General features: G+C 44.7%; 1 protein-coding gene across 1 annotated transcript; it reads left to right on the top strand.

Annotated features, from left to right (window-relative positions):
* The first annotated feature begins 502 nt into the window (after positions 1-502).
* SIRT3 (sirtuin 3) lies at positions 503-27,853 on the top strand. Its single transcript, XM_077460737.1, has 8 exons — positions 503-816; positions 956-1,061; positions 11,750-11,917; positions 14,675-14,907; positions 15,816-15,916; positions 25,083-25,244; positions 26,788-26,991; positions 27,565-27,853. The coding sequence occupies exons 1-8, from the start codon at positions 735-737 to the stop codon at positions 27,586-27,588; spliced, it is 1,080 nt and encodes a 359-aa protein (XP_077316863.1). The 5' UTR covers positions 503-734; the 3' UTR covers positions 27,589-27,853.

The following is a 27,853-nucleotide window of genomic DNA, read 5'->3' as shown; positions in this document are numbered from 1 at the left end:
AGTTTCCCGCACTGCTCTGCATGAATCCAGACTGACAAGCCTGGGTTTACACAGGAGCGGTGCAGGAAAACCGCTTGTGATTCAGACAAGAATTGCACTGCATTCCTGCTCAAATGACATGTGATTCCTTGCAGTGCGGTTTCAGCCCATTAATCTTGTATGGGCTAAAATTGCAACGCAAAAGTATCGGTTTCAGATACTGGAACATTTGCACGAGTACAAGTACGTGCAAAAAAGCTCAGTATCTGCCAGTATTATTATTGCTATAATTTTATTAATTACTATTATTTTTTTATTTTTTTTGTAATAGGTGGAGTTATCCTTTAAATTTCCAGTAACGTTGGGGTTAACAGACATAGAAGTAAACAAGAGCTTGCGGCCCCCTGGAGTCAGGGTCCAGCTATGAGCAGATTAAACAGACTGGACTGCCTGGGAGCCTATGGGTATGTGCGAAGGGGAGGAGCATGCTGCACTGACACATGACAGCCCATGTAGGAAAACACAACTTTATATATACATACAGATCTTAACATGGTGTCAGAAGGACACAGCACACTGATAAGTAACAGGAGTTGCATACAGCATCGGATTCTACACCAACACTGACTGTTGGGGATTGACCTGTATAATAATACTCAGTTTAGGAAGGAGACCCACACAGCACACACATTGGGTAAAGTCACATAAACTTTGATGTTATTCTTCCATCCTGCAGAAGGACCGATCAGCAAGAAATGAAGGTTATACTGAACGTTCCCTGTCTGTCTCTATTAAGGAGGGCGGCTCTGGGGTCAGCAAATCCTCATCTAATGACAGGTAACACCGCTGTCCTCTACAACCTGATAATCGGTGGTATTTGTGCTCTCTCTGTATGATCCTTGCAGACTCTGCCTTCATTATTTACTGTTTGCACACTTTCCAATCCTGACTCGCTCTCTTTAACTCTTTCACTCAGTGAGAAGGATTTCTGCAAACCCGTTCCAGCTGCTGCCACACACCGATCGAAATAGAATCTCGCTGTCAGCCTTCTGCGTTACAAAGGAATCTACTTTCTGCCATCGGTAAGCAAGAGAGATAACATTATACATAACTCCCAAATGTCCCTGATTTCGAGGGACAGTCCCTCATTCAGAAAAAAGTCCCTCTTTCCTCCTCGTTTTGGTAAGATCTATATAGTTGTATATAAAATGCACTTATTTATCAAAAAGTGTTTCCCAGCGCTAAACCTTTCATCCAAATTCAAAAATGCTGCATTTATAAATTCTAAAAGCCAATAGAAAGGAATAGTAGTAGTGAAAAAAGCAAAAAAAAAACCCTTTTTCTTTTTTTTTTTTTGTACAATTCTCCTTTTAACCACTTCCGGACCGCCGCACACCGATGTACGTCCTTCACTTTGAGGACAGATATTGTTGTTATGGCAGCGGCTAGCTGCCATAAACCCGGTATCTCCATGTGCGGCCGGCGGTCCGGTACAAGATAAAAGTGGTCTCTGAAGCAGATTTTCCGCAAGATCAGAAGATTATCAGCAGCAGGAGAGCCCCCCCCCCTCCGCCGGTTACCAGAGCCGTCGGCAGCAGCGGGGGTGATCCAGTCCTTTCGGCGGCTGTGCATGGAGACGAGTGAGGGGAAGATGGCCCCCCACCTGTCTCCATGACACTGCAGGGCGGAAGCCAAGTCAAAACGTCACTTTCGCCCATGGCTCTTTATGGGCCATTTTTTTTTTTTATGACAATTTTATTTTTTATTGCATTTTAGTGTAAATATGAGATCTGAGGTCTTTTTAACCCCAGCTCTAATATTTAAAGCGGGAGTTCCGCCGATTTTTATTTTTTATTTTTTTAAAGTCAGCAGTTACAAATACTGCAGCTGCTGACTTTTAAAATATGGACACTCACCTGTCCAGCGCGACCACGATGTCGGCACCCGAAGCCGATCTGTCGCTCGGCTCTCAGGTGCTGCTGCCGCCATCTTCACTATGGGAATCAGGAAGTGAAGTCTTGCGGCTTCCGGTTCCCTACTGTGCATGCGCAAGTCGCGCTGTGCAATACAGCTGGTCCCTGCTCTCTTTGGGACCCGTGTGTTTCCCAGCAGACAGTGGGGAAGGGACAGGAAGTGCCGTAAATTCCCGCAGATTCTGCGGCTATCTATACCCGGAAGTGGGTACAAATACCTGTATTATACAGGTATCTGCACCCCTCCCCCCCCCCCGTAAGGTGCCAATTGTGGCACCGGAGGGGGGGGGGGGGTGTTCCCATGAGCGGAAGTCCCACTTTAGGGTGGAGCTCCTCTTTTAGCCCTTGTACACTCGGTCGGACATTCTGACAACCAAATCCGTTGGATTTTGTCCGAAACTGTAGCATACACACGGTCGGACAAAGTTGTCAGAAAATCCGATTGTACATAACGTGAGGACGTTATTTCGTTACGACGGGACTACGTTCAGGCTAGTAGCCAATAGCTTTGGTCTAGGAATTTGATCTGAGCATGCGTGGCACTTTGTCCGTCGGAGTAGGCTACACATGATCGGAGTATGTCCGATCAGAGCATTTTGTCGGAAAATGTTACGGACAAGTTGGAAAACTTGGTCTGTCGGATACTCCGATGGAAACAGTCCGATGGAGACCACACACAGTCGGATTATCCAACAAAACAGTCCGATAGGACACATTCCGTCGGAATCTCCGACTGTGTGTACAAGGGCTAAGAGGTCCTGTCATGCTTTTTTTTCGATTACAAGGGATGTTTACATCCCTAGTAATAGGAATAAAAGTGACTTTTTTTTTTAAACGGTGTAAAAATGTAAAAAAAAAAAGTAAAATGAATAAGAGAAAAAAAAATGTTTAAATGTGCCCCATCCCGCCGAGCTTGCGTGCAGAAGTGAACGCACATGTGAGTAGCGCCCGCATATGAAAATGGTGTTCGAACCACACATGTGAGGTATCGCCGCTATCGGTAGAGCGAGAGCAATAATTCTAGTCCTAGACCTCCCCTGTAACGCAAAAAATGCAACCTGCAGAATTTTTTTAAATGTCGCCTATGGAGTTTTTTAAGGGTAAAAGTTTGTCGCCATTCCACGAGCGGGCACAATTGTGACATGTTGGGTATCAATTTACTCGCCGTAACATTATCTTTCACAGTATAAAAAAAAAATGGGTTAATTTTACTGTTGGCCTATTTAATTCAAAAAAGCATATATTTTTTTTAAAAAGTCTGCATGTAAGAATGCTGCGCAAATACAGTGTAACAGAAAATATTGCAACGACCGCCATTTTATTCTCTAGGGTGTTAGAAAAAAAATGTATAATGTTTGGGGGATCTAAGTAATTTTCTAGCAAAAAAGAAAAAAAAATGTTTTTAACTTGTAAACAACACATCTAAAAAAGAGGCCGGGTCCTTAAGTGGTTAAGGGGGCGTGGCAGGGTGTGTGTCCTATGCCTACATACTTCTGCTAATAGGTGTCCCTCATTCCCAGCTCATGGAGTAGGGAGCTATGCATTATAGGCTTGTCCGTAGATCTGGAGAAAAAGGAAATTGGAGATATTGGCAGTTAATTTTTTTTTTTCATGGCTATTCTACAACGAAACTAAAATATGAGGGCTGAAGTTTGATTGTTATATACTGTATACTTTTACTAAACTGCTGTTAATAGTTGCAGGTTTATCTAAAATTAGAACTCCACCTTTCTTAAAAAAAATTTTTTTGTTAATTTGAGCCTGCAAAGCATTGCAATACTGATCAGCAGGGCTCCACTCAGGAGGGTTCGGACATGAAAAGAATAACAAATGTTCCTGCGCTTGAGAGGTTCCTGTGCGGCTGATTGAAAATATGTGACTCCACTGATACAGACACCACAATGGCTGTGCTGCCACTCACAACGGGTTGGTGAAACCCAAAGGGACTCAAAAGAAGACCCAAAGAAAACAGAGGGCGCACCAGTCTAGTGCATTACCTTTGCGGCCCATTCTAGGGTTCAGACCTTGGCTATCCCACCAGCAATACGCCAAAGCAGACAGCCAATCAAAGGAATTCAAGAAAAAATGGAACCTTGTGGTGCTGCAACCCCTGAATTTAGTGTCCACTGGAACAGGTGCCATAGCCTATGCCAGGCTATACGTTGTACATACTGTAGACAAGCAAAAAAAAAACCTAGAAAATCCGGCACCGACATGACTGATGATAAAATAGTTCAAGCTTTAATCAATATCCATCAAGATATAAAAGGATTCATCATATAAAAGAATTGCCGTGTTTCAGCCACAACCTTTAGAGCCTTAGTCGTAATAAAATCTTTATTATAACTAAGGCCCTAAGTTTTGGACAGAAACATGTCAGTTCTTTTATATGATGGATATTTTTATGTCTTGATGGATATTGAATAAAACTTTGAACATTTTTATCAGTCAAGTCGATGCTATATTGCCTAGTCCAATTAAAGGCATTCCCTGCCCTGCAGTTGCACAATTACATGCCTCTTGTAGTCACGCAGCAGCAGGGCATGCTTCCAACACTTATGACTGGCTGTCCGTTTTGACAGCTTCCTTGTGTCTGAACACGTCAGAGCTCATCATGATCAGTAGACTGTGGGTGGAATGCACTGGGTCCTGCAGGCTTTTCTTCCAGCGCTGGTTCATACAGAGCTACAGACCTTCAGTTACAGAGCTAGAGGAAGTATCACAGACTACAAGTGTGGTGACACTTGTGCTGCATTATGAACTACAGTCCCTCTGCTGCAGTAGTTTTTTCATTCACAACCTTCTGGGAATAAATGACGTAGGCAGAGCTACACACAGATACTCATAATTCATATTTGACAGGAGCTGGCAGGGAGAAGAATCCCCAGATTCTGTAAGTGTGTTGGGCAGTTTGGGGGTGCAAGGCTATGACTATACTATATTTCATGTTATATCCTAAATATGGGTATTACTTGAAGCGCGATCTGAAAGTTGGAGTTAGCGTTCAATAATGGTAAAATTATTTTTATACAGAAATCTGATTTAGTGGTTCTACCTGAAGTCTCTCCTGATGACATTACCCCATATGACCTCTGCCCAGGTACCATTTGATGCTAAATACAGCACTTGTATGTGTGCCTGATTTTTAAAGTCACTGAGACTCGGGTGATCACCGATCCGAGTAAGGGGCCGGTCCCAGCCCCTTACCATGTGATCAGCTGTCAGCCAATTACAGCTGATCACATGATCAAAACAAAAGCTCGGTGATCGTTTTGTTTTTCTCCTCGCGCTGACAGCGGACAAGAAAAAAAAAGCCGATCGCCGGATCATCTGCAAGGAACATTGGTCTCAAAGAGCAAGAGGCAATTATGCCTCATCTATGCCACCTGCCATTGCCCACAAGCCACCTATCAATGCCCACCAGTGGTGCCAATCAGTGCCACCTAGCAGTGCTGCCTATCACTGTAACCGATCAGTGCCCATCACTGCCACCTATCGGTGCCCATCAGTGCCGCCTCATCAGCGTACACCAATGACGGACAAAAATTACCTGTTTTAAAATTTTATAACAAAATGTAAAACTTTTTTTTATTCGGTCTTTTAAATTTTTTTAACAAAAAATAAAAACCGTAGAGGTGATTACCACCAAAATAAATCTCTATTTGTGGGAAAAAAATGATAAAAATTTCATTTAGGTACAGTGTTGTTTGACCGCGCAATTGCCATTCAAAGTGCATCAGCGCTGAAAGCTGAAAATTGGTCTGGATAGGAGGGGGGTTTAAGTGCCCAGTAAGCAACTGGTTAATCTATTAGCCCCATCATGATACCAGTCAGAAAAATGCACTTGCACCTATGGTATGGCGTGTTTTTGACCAAGAGAACATTTAGCCCCAGAGGGCCTGGGCTCACTCTTTTACTGGGCTTTTGAGATAATGATTGGCTCAAAGCTAGGCCTCACGATCCAAATGCCGGCCGGTTTCTATTGAACCGGCTGATGTTGCCCGATATTCGGCCTGTGTGTACTAAACTTTAGTCTTCCAGCAGATCGGACTTTAGATTTTCGTCAGTGCAAAAAAAAAAAAAGAAGAGCAACTAAGCATGTGCAAGGTAAGACAGTGTATTACTGGATATAAAACAGTATAGGCTCTTAGTTTTAGGCTAGGTTCACACTGCAGCACAAAGCAGGAGTCCTGTGCGTTTCCACCCACTGCTTAAAGTCTGATTTCAGCCCAAATTTTTGGCTGAATTTGGACCGGAAATGGACCAAAAGATGCACAGGACAGCCATTCCAGGGATGTGTGAACTGTCTCCATAGAGAGCCGGTCACAATCTCCTGCTATGTGAATTTGATGCGGGGAAACCTGCATCCAATTCGAAATAGTGTGAATCCAGCCTCAATGTTTTACATAGTTATACCTGAAAAAGGGGCCCGGCGGAAGTGATCTAGCAGAACTTTTCTGACTAAAGCTACTTTCAGACTTGGGTGTTGAGGGCATCGGCAGTATTTTTAGCGGCACTTTACTGTTGGTTTTTGGCCACTAGCAGGGCGTTTTAACCCCCGCTAAGGGACAAAAAAGGGTTAAATGTGCCGTGGCAGGGGCGCTTTAGGAGCGGTGTATACACTGCTCCTACAGCACCTCAAAGATGCTGCTTGCAGGACTTTTTTTTTTACCCTCCTGCCAGCGCACCGATCCAGTGAGAAAGCACTCGAGAGACAGGAGAAACTCTTTATAGGCGCTATTTTTAGTGCTGTAGCATCTGTAAAGCGCCCCAGTGTGAAAGGGGTCTAAGTCCTGGAACATGGAAACTTCAAGTTAAATTTGCAATAAAATGTATTATGGCAAGTTCTCCTATCATGTCCCTAGCACTCAGCTCTTCACAGAGGAATCTGCTAGGACTGCTATTGTAACATCAAATATTTTTGGTGTCCTGCCAGCGCACCGCTCCAGTGTGAAAGCACTCAGGAGAGGATACTCAGGAGAGGCTCTTTACAGGCACTATGCATGCGCTATTTTTAGGGATGCACCGAATGGGTTTTTTGTTGCCGAAACCGATACCGAAAATGAAAAATACACTAGGCCGAAAACCGAAACCGATACCGAAACAGCACCGATACCGAAAATGACTGTTTTTAAAAAATATTTTTATACAGGAGGTGGTCAGAGACTGGGGACATGGTACAGGAGATGGTCAGAGACTGGGGACATGGTACAGGAGATGGTCAGAGACTGGGGACATGGTACAGGAGATGGTCAGAGACTGGGGACATGGTACAGGAGATGGTCAGAGACTGGGGACATGGTACAGGAGATGGTCAGAGACTGGGGACATGGTACAGGAGATGGTCAGAGACTGGGGACATGGTACAGGAGATGGTCAGAGACTGGGGACATGGTACAGGAGATGGTCAGAGACTGGGGACATGGTACAGGAGATGGTCAGAGACTGGGGACATGGTACAGGAGATGGTCAGAGACTGGGGACATGGTACAGGAGATGGTCAGAGACTGGAGACATGGTACAGGAGATGGTCAGAGACTGGGGACATGGTACAGGAGATGGTCAGAGACTGGAGACATGGTACAGGAGATGGTCAGAGACTGGAGACATGGTACAGGAGATGGTCAGAGACTGGGGGCATGGTACAGGAGATGGTCAGAGACTGGGGACATGGTACAGGAGATGGTCAGAGACTGGGGACATGGTACAGGAGATGGTCAGAGACTGGGGACATGGTACAGGAGATGGTCAGAGACTGGGGACATGGTACAGGAGATGGTCAGAGACTGGGGACATGGTACAGGAGATGGTCAGAGACTGGGGACATGGTACAGGAGATGGTCAGAGACTGGGGACATGGTACAGGAGATGGTCAGAGACTGGGGACATGGTACAGGAGATGGTCAGAGACTGGGGACATGGTACAGGAGATGGTCAGAGACTGGAGACATGGTACAGGAGATGGTCAGAGACTGGGGACATGGTACAGGAGATGGTCAGAGACTGGGGACATGGTACAGGAGATGGTCAGAGACTGGGGACATGGTACAGGAGATGGTCAGAGACTGGGGACATGGTACAGGAGATGGTCAGAGACTGCAGACGTGGTACAGGAGATGGTCAGAGACTGCAGACGTGGTACAGGAGATGGTCAGAGACTGCAGACGTGGTACAGGAGATGGTCAGAGACTGCAGACGTGGTACAGGAGATGGTCAGAGACTGCAGACGTGGTACAGGAGATGGTCAGAGACTGCAGACGTGGTACAGGAGATGGTCAGAGACTGCAGACGTGGTACAGGAGATGGTCAGAGACTGCGGACGTGGTACAGGAGATGGTCAGAGACTGCGGACGTGGTACAGGAGATGGTCAGAGACTGGGGACGTGGTACAGGAGATGGTCAGAGACTGGGGACGTGGTACAGGAGATGGTCAGAGACTGGGGACGTGGTACAGGAGATGGTCAGAGACTGGGGACGTGGTACAGGAGATGGTCAGAGACTGGGGACGTGGTACAGGAGATGGTCAGAGACTGGGGACGTGGTACAGGAGATGGTCAGAGACTGCGGACGTGGTACAGGAGATGGTCAGAGACTGCGGACGTGGTACAGGAGATGGTCAGAGACTGCGGACGTGGTACAGGAGATGGTCAGAGACTGCGGACGTGGTACAGGAGATGGTCAGAGACTGCGGACGTGGTACAGGAGATGGTCAGAGACTGCAGACGTGGTACAGGAGATGGTCAGAGACTGCAGACGTGGTACAGGAGATGGTCAGAGACTGCAGACGTGGTACAGGAGATGGTCAGAGACTGCAGACGTGGTACAGGAGATGGTCAGAGACTGCAGACGTGGTACAGGAGATGGTCAGAGACTGAAAACGTGGTACAGGAGATGGTCAGACTGCAGATGTGGTACAGGAGATGGTCAGAAATTGCACACATGATACATGACACATGATACAATTGATACAATGCAGCCAGTGTCTCCCCTCATAGCAGCCAGTGTGTGTCTCCCCTCATAGCAGCCAGTGTGTGTCTCCCCTCATAGCAGCCAGTGTGTGTCTCCCCTCATAGCAGCCAGTGTGTGTCTCCCCTCATAGCAGCCAGTGTGTGTCTCCCCTCATAGCAGCCAGTGTGTGTCTCCCCTCATAGCAGCCAGTGTGTGTCTCCTCATAGCAGCTAACCTGTGAAGAGAAAACAGAAGAGAGACGAGGAGAGTCGCCTCCGTCGCCTGTTTGATCACAGCGCGGGAACATCACAGCTTTCAGTTCAATAGCTGTGTGTTCCCGGCCGCGCGCCGTCACGTACAGCCCCTCCCCCTTGTCAGGGCACTTTGATAGACAGATCATCCGTCCAATCCTACGGGTGATCTGTCTATCAAAGTGCCCTGACAAGGGGGAGGGGCTGTACGTGACGGCGCGCGGCCGGGAACACACAGCTATTGAACTGAAAGCTGTGATGTTCCCGCGCTGTGATCAAACAGGCGGCGGAGACGGCTCGCCTGCACTATAGCATGATATAGCTCTTCATGATGGGCGCATTTTCGGCTCCATTATCGGCCGTTTTTCTCTTTCGGCAAATTGCCGAAAAGGGCATTTTCGGCCGATATGTTTCGGCGGCCGAAATTTCGGTGCATCCCTAGCTATTTTTAGTGCTATAGTGCCTGTAAAGCTCCTCGGTGTGAAAGCACCCTAAAGTTCAACTTTACAGTGTACTAGAAGGCACCTTGTGTGAGTGTTAGGCCTCATTCACACAGTGTACTACAGTGCCTTAAAAAGTATTCATACCTCTTTTTGGGGATGTCTCTACCATCTTTGCACATCTAAAGAGTGACATTTTTGCCCATTCTTCTATGCAAAATAGTTCAAGCTCTGTCAGATTGGATAGAGAGCATCTGCGAACAACAATTTTCAAGTCTTGCCACAGATTCTCAATTGGATTTAGGTCTGGACTTTGACTTGGCCACTAACACGTGAATATGCTTTGATCTAAACCGTTCCATTTAAAGCTCTGGCTGTATGTTTAGAGTCGTTGTCTGCCCCAGTCTTTTGCAGACTCTAACAAGTTTTCTTTTAAGATTGCCCTGTATTTGGCTCCATTCATATTCCCATCAACTCTGACCAGCTTCCCTGTCCCAGCTGAAGAAAATCCTCCCCAAAACATTATGCTGCCACCTCCATGTTTCACGGTGGGGATGGTGTGTTTAGGGCAGTGTTTCTCAAATCCAGTCCTCAGGCCCCCCCAACAGGTCATGTTTTCAGGTTTTCCATTATTTTTCACAGGTGATTTGATCAGTTTCACTGCCTTAGAAATTACCGCAGCTGTTTCATCTGAGGGAAATCCTGAAAACATGACCTGTTGGGGGGGCCTGAGGACTGGATTTGAGAAACACTGGTTTAGGGTGATATGCAGTCTTAGTTTTCCGCCACACATAGCGTTTTGCTTTTAAGCCTAAAAGTTCAATTTTGGTCTCATCTGACCAGAGCACCTTCTTCCACATGTTTGCTGTGTCCTGCACATGGCTTCTCGCAAACTGCAAATGGGACTTCTAATGGCTTTCTTTCAACAATGGCTTTCTTCTTGCCACACCAAAAGGTCTTTGTGGCACGCACGACCAATAGTTGTCCTGTGGACAGATTCTTCCACCTGAGCTGTGGATATCTGCAGCTCCTCCAGAGTTACCATGGGCCTCTTGGCTGCTTCTCTAAGGAATGCTCTCTTTGTCTGGCCTGTCAGTTTAGGTGGACGGTCATGTCTTGGTAGGTTTGCAGTTTTGCCATACGCTTTCCATTTTCGAATGATGGATTGAACAGTGCTCCATGAGCTGTTCAAAGCTTGGGATATTTTTTTATAAGCTAACTCTGCTTTAAACTTCTTCACAACTTTATCTTTGACCTGTCTGGTCTGTTCCTTGATTTTCATGATGCTGTTTGTTCACTAAGGTTCTCTAATAAACCTCCAAGGGCTTCACAGAACAGCTGTATTTATACTGAGATTAAATTACACACAGTTGGACTCTATTTGCTAATTAGATGACTTCTGAAGGCGATTGGTTTTACTAGATTTTAGTTAGGGGTTTTAGAGTAAAGGGCGCTGAATACAAATGCACACTACACTATTCACATATTTATTTGTAAAAAATCTTGAAAAACATAAATTATTTTAATTCCACTTCACAATTATGTGCCACTTTGTGTTGGTCTATCACATAAAATACCAATAAAATACATTTACATTTTTGGTTGTAACATGACAAAATGGGGAAAATGTCAAGCGGTATGAATAGTTTTACAAGGCACTGTTTGCTATGCGCACTTGCAGGGCCTTGTTTACCCTCATGGGGATATGCAGAAGTTCCATGCGGGTAGTCCCATTGATGTCAATTGGGAAATGGTCACTGTATCCCAATATGACATCCATGCGGGTCCTCAAGCTCTCACTGCCTACATTCAGGGACACGCACCTGTACCCATATGGATGTCATATTGGGATACGGCTGTGTCTGTACAGCCATTGTGTACAGAACACCTGTACACCCCGTACACCCCTATGCGGGTAAACATGGCCCTGCACAGGTGTACGGTATAGTATGCACTGTGTGAATGAGGCCATACCTTTAACATAGATCAACATTTTGTTTTTTAAATTAATCAAAAGCAGAGGGTGATGTATTAATGCTACTCAAAAAATTCCCTTATTAGCCAAAAAATAGTACAAAATATCAGGTCAATCTACCATGTACCATTGAATGCAAAAGTGATCACATCTACCTTAATGCTATTTTGTCTCTCGGCACAGGTGGATAGAAGCTTACAATAGCATCTTTCTCCACAGAAGAGGATACAGCAAAAACGAGAAGCTATTGCTCACTGATGTGGCAGACAGGATAAAGCAAGGTGTATACAAGCGTATTGTAGTGATGGTGGGTGCTGGTATCAGTACTGACAGTGGGATTCCAGATTTCAGGTGATTACGCCAGGCATTAACCCACAGCCGTATGTCTCTTTGCTTTTATGACATTCTCATCGGATGCTTTGCTTTGTACTTGAGACACAGAAGTATGATCGGTTTAACCTGTTTTATAATGTGTAACTGAGTTCATCAGAGCACTGGGAAGTTTGCACACCGGGGTGCTCACCTATAGGTTGTTCTGGGTTCATTGCCCAGGTAATGGACGTAAAGAGAAGAGGTGTATGGGAGTTCTCTGCTTACTCAGACATTACTAGGCCCATGAGGTGTCTCTCTATGGACCAGACTTAACCTGTGTGGTGGGGGAAGGATAGTCACACTATCAGGAGGAAAGGGTTGTTTTGGATGGCCGAAAACCTAATGGCCATTTAATCACTCCATGGGCCTGCAGATAGTCTTGTACTGTATATTCTTATATAGGTAAAGTATCTGCCTCACTGTAACAGTATAGTAACAAGTCAAACTTGATATAACACAAGTGACACAGTCTACTTAAAGAGCATCTAAACCTGAGAACAAAAACGAATACCATGCAGTGTGCCATTCCTTAGGTTGGCCATAGATGAATCGGAATTCAGTCAGTTTAGTAGAAACTAGACAAATTTCAATCGGTGTGAGGCCATGCATGTTCACCAGAAGTAGATCGTTCAACTTTTGTTGATTGAATCGTTTGTTACATCTGTTCAGACCATCTATGGCCAGCTGTAGATGTAGTGGCTGCATTCATTCTATTTTTTTCCCCTTTATTTTGACCTGCTGATCTTATTGGTCACCTACTTCTATCCTATGGTGACAACATTCACTCACCACACATCTTCTAGTGTTGACATCCTAGGATGCCTGTTCCTGATGTGAAAAACAGAACACCTCACTCTCTTCCCATCTCCAGGGGGAGGTGTTCTGCAGTATGCAGAAGTAGCCTGGTTGGGGCTGATAAGACTTAGGCCGCGTACACACGGGCGGACTGTTCGCCCAACTTTGTCCGCTGAACAGTGTTTGGGCGGACAGTCCGCTCGTGTGTGGGCTTTCAGCGGACAGTTTCAGCGGACAGTTGGACGGACAAGGTTTTTCGGAATTTCCGAAAAACTGTCCGCTGAAACCTTGTTTGAGCGAACAGTCCGCCCGTGTGTAGGCTTGTTCGTCAAACAAAGTTGCGCGCATGCTCAGAAAGAAAGGATTTTCACGCCGAAAGCTATAATGCAGTGTATAGGACGTCGTATTTTTCGTCCCGTCGTACGTGCCGTTCACGTCATCGCGCACGGTTTCAGCAAACTGTTCGTCCGTCATGTGTGGCCATGTCCGTCCATGCTAAGTTTGAGCGGACTGTTTGGCAAAACTGTTGGACGGACAAAGTTGGGCGAACAGTCCGCGCGTGTGTACGCGGCCTTAGATTGTAGTGCACCAGAGGCTCTGGATTACCATCTCAGGATTTAATAAACTCACTGGATTTCTGTAAGGGTCAACCGTTTTTATTTGTACTTCTTGAACATGTATAACAAAACACTTTCAATTGTATTTTTAACAGGCAAATTGGAACAGTTATTGTTAGGATTTACATATACTGTAAATTAAAACATTACAATAAGAATGTTTAAAATGTGCTCATTGAAAATACAATATACTTTCTCTTTAATATTTTATTACACTGAAGATAATTTTTTATTAAAAACAGCCAAAATGCTGAGGTCAGTTGGCAGCACAGAGAGAATGGCCAAAAGGGCATGTCACTGAAAAGTAGCCCTGCCCAACTCTTGTTGTTGTCATTCATTAAAGAAGACGTAAACCCTGATGAGTTTTACTTCCTCTTTATTCCTCTGTAAAGTAAAAGCATAATGGGCTAGTATGCATCGCATACTAGCCCATTATGTTGCACTTACCTGCAAACAAGGCCTGTGATGTCTGTGCTGGTGGAAGCACCCATCTTCACCCCTCTTCCACGGGGCTGTGGACTCTGGCTCTGTGACTGGCTGGACTCCAGCGACTTGCATTACGTCACGGCATGGGCCCTATAGAAAGGACATGATCATGCCTTTCTAAAGTGTGCATGCGCCGCCGGCGCAAGCGTGTATGGTAAATATCTCCTAAACCGTGCAGGTTTAGGACATATATCCAATACCTACAGGTAAGCCTTATTATAGGCTTATCTGTATGGGAAAAAGTGGTCTGTAAGGCCGCGTACACACGCGGGGACTGTTCGCTCAACTTTGTCCACTGAACAGTGTTTCGGCGGACAGTCCGCTCGTGTGTGGGCTTCAGCGGACAGTTTCAGCGGACAGTCTGACGGACAAAGTTTTTCAGAAATTCCGTAAAACTGTCCGCTGAAACTTAGTTTGAGCGGACAGTCCGCTCGTGTGTAGGCTTGTTCGTCAAACTAAGTTCCGCGCATGCTCAGAAAGGATTTACACGGCGAAGGTTGCATTGCAGTGTATAGGACGTCGTATTTTTCGTCCCGTCGTACGTGCCGTTCACGTCATCGCGCAAGTTTCAGCGGACTGTTCGTTCGTCGTGTGTGGCCAAGTCCGTCCATGCTAATTTTGAGCGGACTGTCCGCTCAAACTGTTTGACGAACAAAGTTGAGCGAACAGTCCCCGCGTGTGTACGCGGCCTAAGGGTTTACAACCACTTTATGAACACAGGGGAGTGTAAGGTGGGATTCTGTTCAGGTGAAGCTAGAGCCAGAAATATTGTGTTGACCAATATTTATTTGACAGCCATTTTATCCACTGTATCTTTTACAGCTGCCTTTTTCTCCAGGTCTCCAACCAGTGGCCTCTACAGTAAACTGCAGGAATATAATCTACCATACCCTGAAGCTATATTTGATTTAAGCTACTTCTTGCATGAGCCTCATGCCTTCTTGCGCCTTTCTAAGGAACTGCTACCTGGACAACACTTTCCCAATCCAGCACATTATTTTCTGCGGCTTCTAAATGACAAAGGGTTATTATTACGCCTCTACACACAAAACATAGATGGACTGGAAAGAGGTAACTGTGCAGGAAAAGTCTAGGACATCAATAATAGGAGGTTATTTTTCACACTGGTCAATGAGAAGGTTGTTTAATAGGAAATTACAATAGTTTTCTGTTTAAGAGCAATAAAGAAACGTATAGGCTATGAGGATGGGCAAGGTAGCAGAATGATACTTGGCTTATTACAATACAGTGTCATTAAATGAATATGTGCTAATGTGAAACTGCATTTGTATATAGAAGGTTAAGTGTATAAAGACTAGTAAAAGGTAGGTGTTTGGGTTGAACTAGACCAGAGCCATCCAACTGGTGGCCCATGGGGCCTTCTTCTTCCGGCCCTGCCGAGGTACAGCTTAAGCAGGATTCTGGGGGATGTGGAGCCCTGAAACAATCTCTGTGTTTCAGCCCTTGCTATCTGGCGTAGTTATGTCCTGCCCATCAAATGTGGGATTTAGTGAAAGTATGCAGGTGAGTGGAGGGGCCTTCGAGGACAGGCCTCCCTACAATGAGGTTATCCCTGTTATCTGCATGACCTTGCCTGGTTTTCCTATAAAACATATGAACATTGCCTGATATTTTGAATAAGAAATTCTGAAAAAAAGTGGTTAATTTAGATGTGGGCCTTCATTCAACTTGTGGATACAGATATGGCTCTTGAGTCCTTTTTTTTTTTTTTATCAGGAAACCAATGAACTAGAATTTTGGCAGCTGAAATCCAATTGGATGGTGTGACACTTACACATTATATTTCTCTAGCTTTTGAACATGAGGTCCAATATGTATTATCAATTGCATATTAATAATGTATTCATTAGATTTACAAAAAAAAAAGAAACAAAAAAAAACCTAAAATTGTAAAAAGAAAATACTTAGGTTTAACAACAAAAATATTCAGGCCTTATATATTTTTTTTTATATTTTAGTGGCTGGGATTCCAACAGAAAAATTGGTGGAAGCTCACGGCTCTTTTTCTTCAGCTACATGCACCATGTGCCTGAAAGAATACCCAGGCAAGGCCTTTCGTGTAAGTGATTGATGGTTGACTGTATCGTCAACAGTGTCTGTGTAGCAAAATCTACCATACCATTTAGTATGATCCTCTATCCCAGGGATATGCAATTAGTGGACCTCCAGCTGTTGCAGAACTACAAGTCCCATGAGGCATAGCAAGACTCTGACAGCCACAAGCATGAGACCCAGAGGCAGAGGCATGTTGGGACTTGTAGTTTTGCAACAGCCGGAGGTCCGCTAATTGCATATCCCTGGTCTATCCTATAGATATATTAAAAATAGGTTGTAAGAAAGCCCAAAGAAGGCTTGAACACAGCATTTGCTTTGTCCCCAGACATACTTGCTTACACTGTAGTAAATTTCTAGACCTTCCCTGATTTGCTGCACCCCTCAGTTTAAAACATTCTTAGGAGGTACACTACAAGATATGTATAGGCTTCTCACAGGCTGTATGTGCTAAATATCTAATATGCCTGTTAGGGTGGATTGCAGGATGTTATGGCCAAGGTAACCAGTGGGGATTTAATGGCTATAATATTCTGTGGAGCTAGGTAGTCTATATTCACAAAACCTAAAATGTGACGTCATGTGTTCCATCAAACTGCAGTCGCAGAAATTGTATATGGAACCCCCATAACCTAGGAGAATAAAATTGCTAAAAAAAGACCATAAGGTCCTAAGTGAGTTTACTAGAGTGTGCATGCATGGAACATTTAAAGTATAACATTGTGACAAATGAAGGCACAGGAAATAAGAAACTTTGTAAAATCATATTAAAGCAGAACTAAACTGTATCTGAGCACAACAAACCAAAACACCATTTATATTTAAAGCAAATGCACTCATTTATGAATGTCCCCATCCTTTATTTTGCTGAAAAATCACAAAAAAAACCCTTATCATTTCTGACTGTGGTCACCTTGAGTAAGGGCAGATGACTCATGTAGCAAGTACATCCTGGAATCCATCTGCCCTTAGCTCAGACTTCTGGAATGTATGACATCATTTGCCTAGCCATGGGAAGCAGGAAGTAACTGAGGAAATGTAAAAAACAGTTTAAAACAAGTAAATATGATATACTTTCCATTCAATTTACTAATGCTTGCAGCATAAGGATTCAAAATAGGCAATGTTGACTGAGAGAGTTACGTTCCACTTTCGATTTTTAAAATCTGACTGGCTGTTTAAGGCATGTTTTCTAGTGGTCATGTTTACATTTTGCTTGAAACAGTTGAGGCCAGTCTACAGCATACCTTCTACAGGTAATGCAAGGCACAAGAAAAAATGTAAACCTTCTCAAATGGGCAAAGAGGAAACGTTTAAAGCGGTTGTATAGTAAATGGTTTGACTTTTACCTGCAGGAAAGCCTATAAGGCTTATCTGTAGGTTAAAAAAAATCTCCTAAACCTGTACGGTTTAGGAGATATTCCCCTTGCAATGCGCCGCTGACTGCAGCGGCGCATGCGCACAAGGGGCTTCTCGGCTGAAAGCCCGGCAGACGCCGGACCCTGCCAGGATGAAATCTCCCACGCGCATGTGCAGGAGTGATGATATCGCGGCTCCGGCCACTCACAGCGCCGGAGCCACGATACCCCGAAGAAATGCAGAGGGAACATGTCAGCTCCCTCGGCGTGGATCGGGCCAGATGTCGGGGCCTCGTTCTAAGATAAATATTTCATAATGAGCTAGTATGCGGTGCATACTAGCTCATTATGCCTTTTCCTTTGCAGGTGGCAAAAAAAAAAAACACATTAGCGGGTATACAACCGCTTTAAGACTATATGGAAGCATGATAAAATAAAAAAAGCAATGAATAGAAATGCAAAGGTAATTATTTTGAAGATCTGGCTTAGAATGTCATATTTTTCAGCAAAGTATGTAGTTACCCTTTAATTATTTGACATCTCGTGATGTGTGCCTATGTGTCATGACTTTACCCTCTGTTAACCTTTAGACTGCCTGTTATGTATACCATGCAACACAGCTGCATCCTGCTAAGTATCCTGCTATATACCCAGAAAATAGGTTATAGCAATCAATGTGTTAAAATATGCTCAAGCTTACAACAGCAATTGTGAACTTTGAAGTTTACACAGAGGCCTTTGTGCTACCAGTACAAATAATCAAAGCAGCTATACAACCACCGGACCCAGTCTACAAAGTGAAATCAGAATCCCCCCTGAACCCAATTTCATCTCCAGCACAAAGGTCTCTTTAGATCTCTGATGTCTATACACTACAGAGAACCTGTTATCATTTGTGTATACGGTCATATCCCAGCCCCCTGGTAACAATAATACAATTAAATAGTAAAAAAAAAAATTAAATAAGTTAAATCAAGTTACAAGTTATTAAAAAAAATATAAAAACCACATACAAAACACACAATGCACGTTCCCACTCATAACTCAGATGTATACAAATGAACACTTTTATACTATAAAAAAATCCCTGCACACCTTTAGAGGTTTAAGAATAATGTTAAGGGAATTATGTTTGTATACTGTGAAGCACATAAAAGTAGAACTAAAGGCAAAACTTTTCTCAAATCGCCTTTCAGGACAACCCCGGAGAGAGTGTAGCTCCACCTTGTCATTAGGAAACACATGCCCACTTTAAAAACACCTCCTCTTCCTCCATGGCTTCAGTTATTGTGTTTCCTCCTTGGAGGAAGCATGTGCCTGAACCAGGGGAGAGCTACACTCTCTGCAGGGGAGTAAGGCTTACCTTTCGTTACAGGTTGTTTCTTCTTTTGACCCCCAGCAGCATCTCCAGTGGGGGAGGACTCCTGGAGCTCCTGGTCCCGCCGTCTCACGGGAGTAAGGACCCTCGGAGTGCCGGCGTCGGGTGCCCGGTGTCCGCTGATTTAGCACAGGGAGGGCTCTGTCGCTGGCGGAGGTCGCTGCAGGTCAGCGGCGTGGCTCCGTTTTCGGCGCCGTGTCCCGGGCGGCGACAGCGTCGTTTACGGTGACGCGCAGGCGCTCTGAGGGGGCGTGGCGCCGTGGTTCAAGCACCTGGAACGCAGGGATCATGGGGCGGGTCAGGTGACCATGTGCTTCCGCTTCCGGCCGGCCCTGATGACGCGGCGGCCGGAAAAATTTAAAAAATGACGGAGCTGTTTGTGATAGCTGCCTTACTCAAGCGATGGAGGAGTGTAAGCCAGCTATGGCGGAGACAGGCGCCCCTAGCACCGGTCCAGCCCAGGTACGTAAGGTGCACTGGCACCCTCTGCTTCACTGTTGGGCTATGTCTTTGTCTGTTCCCCCCTCTTGGGGGCCTGTCACTGCAGGTCAGAGGTGACTTCGCTCTGACCTTTTGCAGCCTGGTTCTGGGGTCTCACTAGTGGTCTGTTTGGTGGTGGGTCTCTGCACTGGCTTGGTGTTAAGCAACTGGTTGTTGAGAGCTTTTAGTGAGTTAAACCTGCATGTCGTTTCAGGAAAAATCACTAGGAAAAGCTAGACCAGGTCAGAGAAAATGTCCTTCTTGCAAGACCCCCCTCAGAGATTCATGGCAGAAGGCAATGTGCAGAAATTGTATCAGAGAATTGGTGGAAGAGGAAACATCCCAGCAATATAAGGATTTGTTTTCTTCGGTTAAAGAGCTGACAAACTCCTTGAGTTCAGTCAGGTCCATCCTGATACAAAACCCTCCCGCACAGACCGAGCCTCAGAACTTACCGCCCAGCCCCAGGGCGTCGTCGTCCAGACAGGTGGATACAGAGGATTCTGGAGACGAAGGGGGTAGTACTCTCATCTCCTTCAGGGATTCTGAGGAGGAGGAAGAGGAAGAAGATAGCAGGGGCTCTAAATTCAAGCTATCACTAGAGGAAGTAGATGACATTCTTAAAGCAATCTACACTACTCTAGAAATTCAAGAAGAAAAAGTACAACTGTCAATTCATGACAAAATGTACCAGGGGTTGGACGAAACAAAACGGAGAGTTTTTCCAGTCCACAGGGTCCTCTCAGATTCGGTGAGAAAAGAGTGGAAGGACCCAGAAAAAGCCCCTTTCTTCTCTAAAGCTCTCAAAAGAAGGTTTCCCTTCGAAGATAAAGACTCAGAGGTTTGGAACAAAAAACCCAGAGTCGATGCAGCTTTCTCGCAGGTATCCAGACGAACGAATCTAGCCTTTGAGGATATGGGGATCCTTAAAGACCCAATGGACAAAAAAGCTGACTCCATCCTTAAAAAGGCTTGGGATGCTGCGTCAGTCAGTCTAAAACCAGCTATGGCAGCTACGGTAGTGGCCAGGAATCTGGAATGTTGGGTAGAGAAGCTGAAGAGCCATATTGAAGCGGGGACACCCCGCAAGGATCTCTTAGAGTCCTTTCCACTGATCCTGAATGCAGTCAAATATATGGCGGATGCATCAGCAGAATCGGTTAAACTGGCCGCTAGGTCTTCGGCTCTTGTAAATTCAGCCAGGAGAGCAGTTTGGCTGAAAACATGGTCTGGGGACACTGCTTCTAAGGTCAAACTGTGTGGTCTCCCCTTCTCGGGTGACTTGCTCTTTGGACCCGATTTAGAGTCTGTGCTGGATAGGACAGCCGATAAAAAGAAGGCTTTTCCAGCTAAGAAAAAGCAGGTTGCCAAAAATAATTTTCGTGCTTTTCAGCAGTCCCATAAAAAAGACCAGGATCGCAAGAGCAGATGGGGTTCACAGAAGGGCAAAGGCAAGGGTGGAGTCCTCTTTAGATCTCCCCCAGAGCAGTCCCCTAAGAGCAAGTGACAATATCTCCCCAGTGGGGGGGAGACTGTCAGCTTTTCGCGAACAATGGGACAGGCTGTCTCCAAATCTGTTCGTGAAGAGTATTGTCGATCAGGGGTACAGGTTGGAATTTTCAGAACCACCCCCGAGCAGGTTTTATGTGACAACATTGCCAAGGGATCAGGAGAAGGCCTCTGCAATGAAGCTTTTGTTACAGGAGCTGATACAGCAAGAGGTTCTGATTCAAGTCCCAGTAAACCAGCAGGGCAGGGGTTTTTACTCACATATTTTTCTGGTGAGAAAACCCTCAGGCAAGTACCGTTTAATCCTGAATCTGAAAGTTCTGAACAGGTTCATTCGGTACAAACATTTCGGGATGGATACAATTTTCTCCATCACAAAGTTGTTGACCCCAGAATGCTTCATGGCATCCCTGGATCTAAGGGATGCCTACCTTCATATACCCATTCATCAGGCGTCGCAGCAGTTCCTGCGCCTGGCATTGAAGGTGGGGAGTTCGGTATGGCACCTCCAATTCAGGGCTCTGCCATTCGGACTCTCGTCCTCTCCCAGGGTCTTTACGAAGATTATGGCAGAGGCTTTGGAGCCCCTGAAGTTGAAGGGGATTCCAGTCGTCCCTTATCTGGACGACCTTTTGTTTTTTGCAGACTCCAGAGGGCCCAGTCTCACCTCGAGGGCCTGGGATGGCTTCTAAATCTAGAGAAGTCAATCCTGACCCCCTCACAGGAAATGAAATTTCTGGGGTATACGTTAAATTCGATTCTCCAGAAAGTTTTCCTGCCGCTGGAAAAACAGGAAAAGTTGCAGCTAGCTGTACAGCGGATACAGAGCAACCAGACAGTCTCAGTCAGGACGGCTATGGCAGTTCTGGGCCTGCTTATAGCAGCAATCCTGGCTGTTCAGTGGGCCAGGTTCCATTCCAGACCCCTTCAGAGGGAGGTTCTGTCAAGCTGGTCCCATCAGAATCCTTTGGAAAAACAGCTAAAAATTTTGTCAAGGACGAAAAGGGCTCTTTGGTGGGGGAGAGACCAGGCAAACCTCTCAAGGGGCCTGGTGTGGACCTTTCCTGTGGACAAGCGCCTTACTACAGACGCAAGTGCCTGGGGCTGGGGAGCCCACCTGGATGGTCAGACATCTCAGGGGGTCTGGTCCAAACAGGAAGCTCAAAGACCATCCAACTGGAGGGAGTTGAAGGCGATCTTTCTGGGATTAGTGGCCTTTCAGCAGAGTTTGAGAGGCCACCATGTCCAGGTGTTGTCAGACAACACAACAGCGGTTACCTACATTATGAAGCAAGGGGGAACCAGAAGCAGGAGCTTGATGGAGCTGGCCAATCTGTTGTTAGCCTGGGCAGAGCAGAACACAGCCTCACTATCAGCAGTGCATCTGAAGGGCTCTCAGAATTTGTTTGCGGACCTCCTAAGCAGGCGCAAATTGCTAGAGGCAGAATGGAGTCTGAATCAGGAAGTGTTCCTGATGATCTCCGAGGCCTGGGGGGTTCCACAGGTAGACCTTTTTGCCAGCCAGCAGAACTCAAAGGTGGACAGATTCTTTTCTCTTCACCGAGGAGATGCAGCAATAGGGCTGGATGCATTTGCTCACCCCTGGCATTACCAGCTGTGCTACGCCTTTCCCCCCTTTCCTCTAATTCCACTAGTACTGAGGAAATTCAGGGAAGAAGGGACAGACTTAATACTAGTCACTCCTTTTTGGCCAAAAAGGCCTTGGTTCGCGGGTCTTCAAAACCTAGCCTCGAAGCCCCCATGGAGGTTACCACTCAGAAAAGATTTGTTATCCCAGGGGACAGTAAATCATCCAGAGGTGGAACTTCTACAGCTAACCGCCTGGTTTCTGAGGAGGACCTATTAAAAGCCAAAGGTCTCTCAGATAAAGTAGTAAAAACCCTGCTGTCTAGCAGGAAGGCAGTTACACAGGCAATTTACATGAAAGTCTGGAAAAAGTTCAACTCCTGGTGTAGTTCTAGAGAGCTCAAGGTCAAGGGCACGGTGTCCGTATTGGAGTTTTTCCATGAGGGAATGGAGAAGGGTCTCGCAGCCAGTACCCTGAAGACTCAGGTGGCTGCCTTATCAGTTTTCTTTGAAAAGACTTTATCTAAAGAAACTTTAATTTCTAGATTTTTTAGGGCTCTTGCTCGAAGTAGACCAGTAGCCCTTAAAGACTTTCCCAGTTGGGATTTGTCTACAGTTTTACAGGGTCTCTCGGGAGCACCGTTTGAACCCTTACAAGAAGCTTCTTTACAGAAGGTGGTTTTAAAAACAATCTTTTTGGTGGCCATCACCTCGGCCAGGAGAGTCAGCGAGCTCCAAGCTCTAGCTATTACAGAACCCTTCCTTAGAGTTTATCAGGACAGGGTGGTACTGAGGACGGATCCAGCATTCCTACCGAAAGTATCCTCAGCTTTCCATCGATCGCAGGAAATAGTGTTACCTACATTCTCTGCAACCCCAGCGAATGCAGGAGAGGAAGTTTTTCGCACATTGGATGTAAGAAGGTGTCTATTACAGTTTCTGAAAATGACTAAAGATTTTAGAAAATCAAACACCCTTTTTGTGATTTTTTTTCTGGATCACGCCAGGGGGAGAAAGCTTCTAAAAGTACGCTGGGTAGGTGGCTTAAATTGGCTATAACAGAAGCCTATAAAGCAAAAGGAGAAATACCTCCCTCAGGTATTGCTGCCCACTCTACTAGATCCACGGCAGTTTCCTGGGCTGAAAGGGCCGGTGCAACGCCTGAACAAATCTGCAAGGCTGCCACTTGGTCCAGTTATTCGACATTTCTCCGGCACTACCGGTTAGATCTACTGTCTGCAGCAGATCAGGCCTTCGGCAGGAAGGTACTGCAGGCAGTAGTCCCGCCCTAGGGTAAGTTTCTCGGTTATCCTCTCCGGGGTTGTCCTGAAAGGCGATTTGAGAAAGACTAAGTTAGACTTACCGGTGACGGTATTTCTAAGAGCCTTTCAGGACAACCGTTACTTCCCTCCCTAGGTTATGCTTAGTAAATGTATTAAGTTCTACCATGGTGTTGTGCTTTCTGTGCTTTGTTTTGCAGTGTCGGAAGGCCACAATAACTGAAGCCATGGAGGAAGAGGAGGTGTTTTTAAAGTGGGCATGTGTTTCCTAATGACAAGGTGGAGCTACACTCTCTCCGGAGTTGTCCTGAAAGGCTCTTAGAAATACCGTCACCGGTAAGTCTAACTTAGTCTTTTTTTGTTTTTTGATAGAGTAAGGGAGGCTATCACTCCTGTCAAGTTTTTTTTTTTTTGCTATCTGTGTCCCATTGGGGAGATTTCACTTCACTTCCTGTCCCATAACCAAACAGGAAGTGAGAGTAAGCCCTCCAAAATTAGGGAATCCCTGGCTGTCACCGGGGGCCCAGAACGTTTGTCCCCATTGGAAGATTTTCTCCATTCCTGTTCTGGGGACAATGCAAAATTTGGGATTCGTATTTACTTCCAGTGATCATGGTAAACATAACAAATACAGAGAGTGAATCTCCCTAACTGAGGCACAGACAGTAATAAACCCTGACAGGTGTTTTAACTGCTCTCCACTCTATCCAAAACTAAAAAGATTTGCCTTAAAGAGGAAGTAAACCCTGATGGGTTTTACTTCCTCTTTTTTTCCCCCTGCAAAGTAAAAGCATAATGGGCTTGTATGTATCACATACTATCCCATTATGGTGCACTTACCTGCAAATGATGCCTGCGATCTCCCTGCTGGTGGCCACGTCCATCTTCACCCCTCTTCCTTGCAGGGCCTTGGACTCCGGCTCTGTGACTGGCCAGAGTCATGCGGGAGCTGACGGTCATGGCATGGGCCCTTTAGAAACAGCACAATCGTGCCCTTTCTTCAGTGCGCATACACCGATGATGTTGGCGCAAGCGTATATAGTAAATATTTTCTAAACAGAATTTAGGAGATATTTCCAGTACCTACAGGTAAGCCTTATTATAGGCTTACCTGTAGGGAAAAGTGGTGTGTAAGAGTTTACAACCACTTTAATAACACTTGAAGTCATACATTTATATGTATTTGTTATTTATTATCTTAGTGCCATTTTATCTTCAATAAATTTAGTAGGGAATTTTTTAAATAATGTTGTATTGATGTATACTGATAAAGATAGTTATACATTTTTATTTATAATATTGTTTGATAAACATTTTGCAGCCATCTTGGGATGTACAAAATCAACTGGAAACCTCTGTGTAATTCTGTAGTGCGAATGTGCAGTTTATTAAAAATGGCCTGGGCATCTGAAAATTGAAAAACAGGGCTCAGCAGTGAAAGAGTTAAGAGTAGCTGTGTTGTCCATTCAGTAACAGGTTCAGCGAATAGTATGACCCTCCAGTGCTTGTACTTACCTTCCTTACATTCCCCGAAGCACAGAAGAGATAATTAAACCATGTTTCTATTGTCTTATATTACAGGATTCTGTGCTGGAGTCTCAAGTCCCTCGCTGTTCAGCATGTGGTGGTCTCATCAAGCCTGACATTGTATTTTTTGGAGAACAGCTTCCCGCTCGTTTCTTCTTGCATCTCACCGACTTCCCCATGGCAGACCTTCTAATTGTCATGGGCACCTCTCTAGAGGTCAGACCGCTGATAAAACCAAATGTCCATCTAGACATGTAGGTGAATACACAGGATGTCACAGAGCCCTGAGAGTCATCAAACTGTAGGGGTCTTCAAAATAAACATCAAGGTTCATATACGCTTACCAGAGATGTTGGACTCGACTATCATAAGACAACGAGTCAATCGAGCATGAATGCACCCATGGGACAGGTCCACGATGACTGTATATCTGATGTCAGGAAATTCCCGGATTGGCCTCACTCCAACTTCACAAGGTATCGACCATGGATATAATGGATACTGCAGGCGGTACCAGGACAGGAACTCCAGTGATGGCAAATGAATGACCAAAACCAACCCCAATGAGGGTGCTGGAACCAAATGGTGAAACTCAGCAGCACTAACATCGGTACACATAAAAAAGAAAAAAAAGGGGGGGGGGCTCCGATAGTGCAGGTCAAAAGACGGCTTTTAATATCGGAGCCCCCCTTTATATCCACAGTCGAGTCCAACATCTCTGGTAAGCGTATATGAACCTTGATGTTTATTTTGAAGACGCCTACAGTTTGATGACTCTCGGGGCTCTGTGACATCCTGTGTATTCACCTACATGTCTAGATGGACATTTGGTGTTTCATTTTCCTCTATGTGGACTTTTTCTCACTTACTTTTTGTTTGATTAATCTCATCACAAGTTTGCACTGTTTATATGTTTGGTTTAGCGCTACATATTCACCACTATTACTGATTAGAATTTTTGTCACATGTCTGTGTAGCTGCTTTTTCCTTGATTCAGTTTTATTTTATAGGAAAGGCGCAATAATTGTTTGTATTTGGCACACCTGTTCCCCATTCAAACCTGAGACCCTGTAACATTAACATGACACCAGGGAGGGAAAATGGCTAATTGGGCCCAATTTGGACATTTTCACTTAGGGGTGTACTCACTTTTGTTGCCAGAGGTTTAGACATTAATGGCTGTGTGTTGAGTTATTTTAAGGGGACAGCAAATTTACACTGTTATACAAGTTGTACACTCACTACTTTTTAGCAAAGTGTAATTTCTTCAGTGTTGTCACATGAAAAGATAGAATAAAATATTTACATAAATGTGAGGGGTGTACTGACTTTTGTGAGATAATGTACATACAAATACAAACCATCACATGCAAATACAAATACAAACCATCACATACAAATGCAATGATCCATCGCATACAAATATAACCAAAAGCTGTGCTCTGAATTTTCCGCCAGATGTCTTTTTTTTCCCCAAGTACACGTTCCCTACTAATTATGATAGTCCACAGTTTTCAAGCTTGCCCAACTTTTTCTACAGAAATTTAATCCAAGCCCCCTATATCCAAATACAGACATTTTTAGATCAATCCCACGTCTACCATTGGCTGTTTAATAAAAGACCTTTGTTTGATATTTGTGCTATACTGCCAGTAGAGTAGTCTTGTTTTAGGTCCTCATCCTATATAGTTGATAAGAAAAGTTTTACAGGAAACTACAGCAATACTATACAATGTAAAACTATATGTCTGGTTTACAGGTGGAACCATTTGCCAGTTTGGTGTATGCAGTCAGTCGTTCTACACCACGAGTTCTTATAAATCGAGATAACGTGGGACCATTTTTGGACACTTCAGATGGACTCAACATAGTGGAGCTTGGAGAAGTCACCAGTGGAGTGAAGCATTTTGTACAACTGCTGGGCTGGGAGCATGAACTTGGCAATCTAGAGGAAAGTGCCAAGGTAATGTAAAAAAATAAATAAAAGGGACACATGAAAATATCCTTATTTTCCAAAAATAATCACACACGCTGCTCTATGCATCCCTTAGTCCATCTTGGGAGTAAGCAAGGTAGGCTGGCTATGTTACAGTGGGACCATGGATTATGAGCATAACCACCCTCTAACAGCAGCAAAATAATTTGGAGGAGTCTGGGAGCAATAAAACACAACATATGTCATCAGCACACTAATGATCTTCAAAAAAAAGGGTCTAGCGCTTTATTTGATCACATCAAAGCTAAGACAGCGACTTTTCAGGGGCACACAGGAGGACCCCTTCATCAGACATTTGAGATCCTTGGTGTGCTGGGTGTTTCTGGTTTCCAGCCAGCGATCGCTACAGCATCCACTTACCTGACAGCCATTTCCAGGAATGTGTGCATTGGGAATATGTATTTAGACTTAAAAGCAATAGAAGGTACTTTTTTGAGTTAAGAATACACACATTAATATTTTTTTTTTTTAAACCAGAGTTTAAAGTCACTTTAAATCAACTAACCAGGTAAATATATTGATACATTCCTCTTGTTTCAGAACACAGAAGATCATCAAGCATGAACTGTTTTGTATTGAAAACCTAAGTACGGTGTAATTGAGGAATGCAGGGTGAAGAAATGTTATTGTATAAAATAGTAATAACTAAAGATAAGTATGTGTGTAATAGAACTTATAAATGGAGCTACTATGAACCTGTGAGAAGTGCTTTAGCTATTGGTAATAATTGAAAGAAGTAATACTGTATATATGGTCTGTCAATGTGAATACTTACTGTACTCTTTACCTCAGCAACTGTGTTTTTAAATAAAAATAATTTCAAAATGTA

This window comes from Lithobates pipiens, unplaced genomic scaffold (assembly GCF_037356315.1).
Source record: "Lithobates pipiens isolate NorthernLeopardFrog02 unplaced genomic scaffold, aLitPip1_a1.2 Scaffold_10, whole genome shotgun sequence".
Taxonomy (NCBI): Eukaryota; Metazoa; Chordata; class Amphibia; order Anura; family Ranidae; genus Lithobates; species Lithobates pipiens.
The sequence above is the reverse complement of the archived record's forward strand: the minus strand, read 5'-3'. Positions and strand labels throughout refer to the sequence as shown.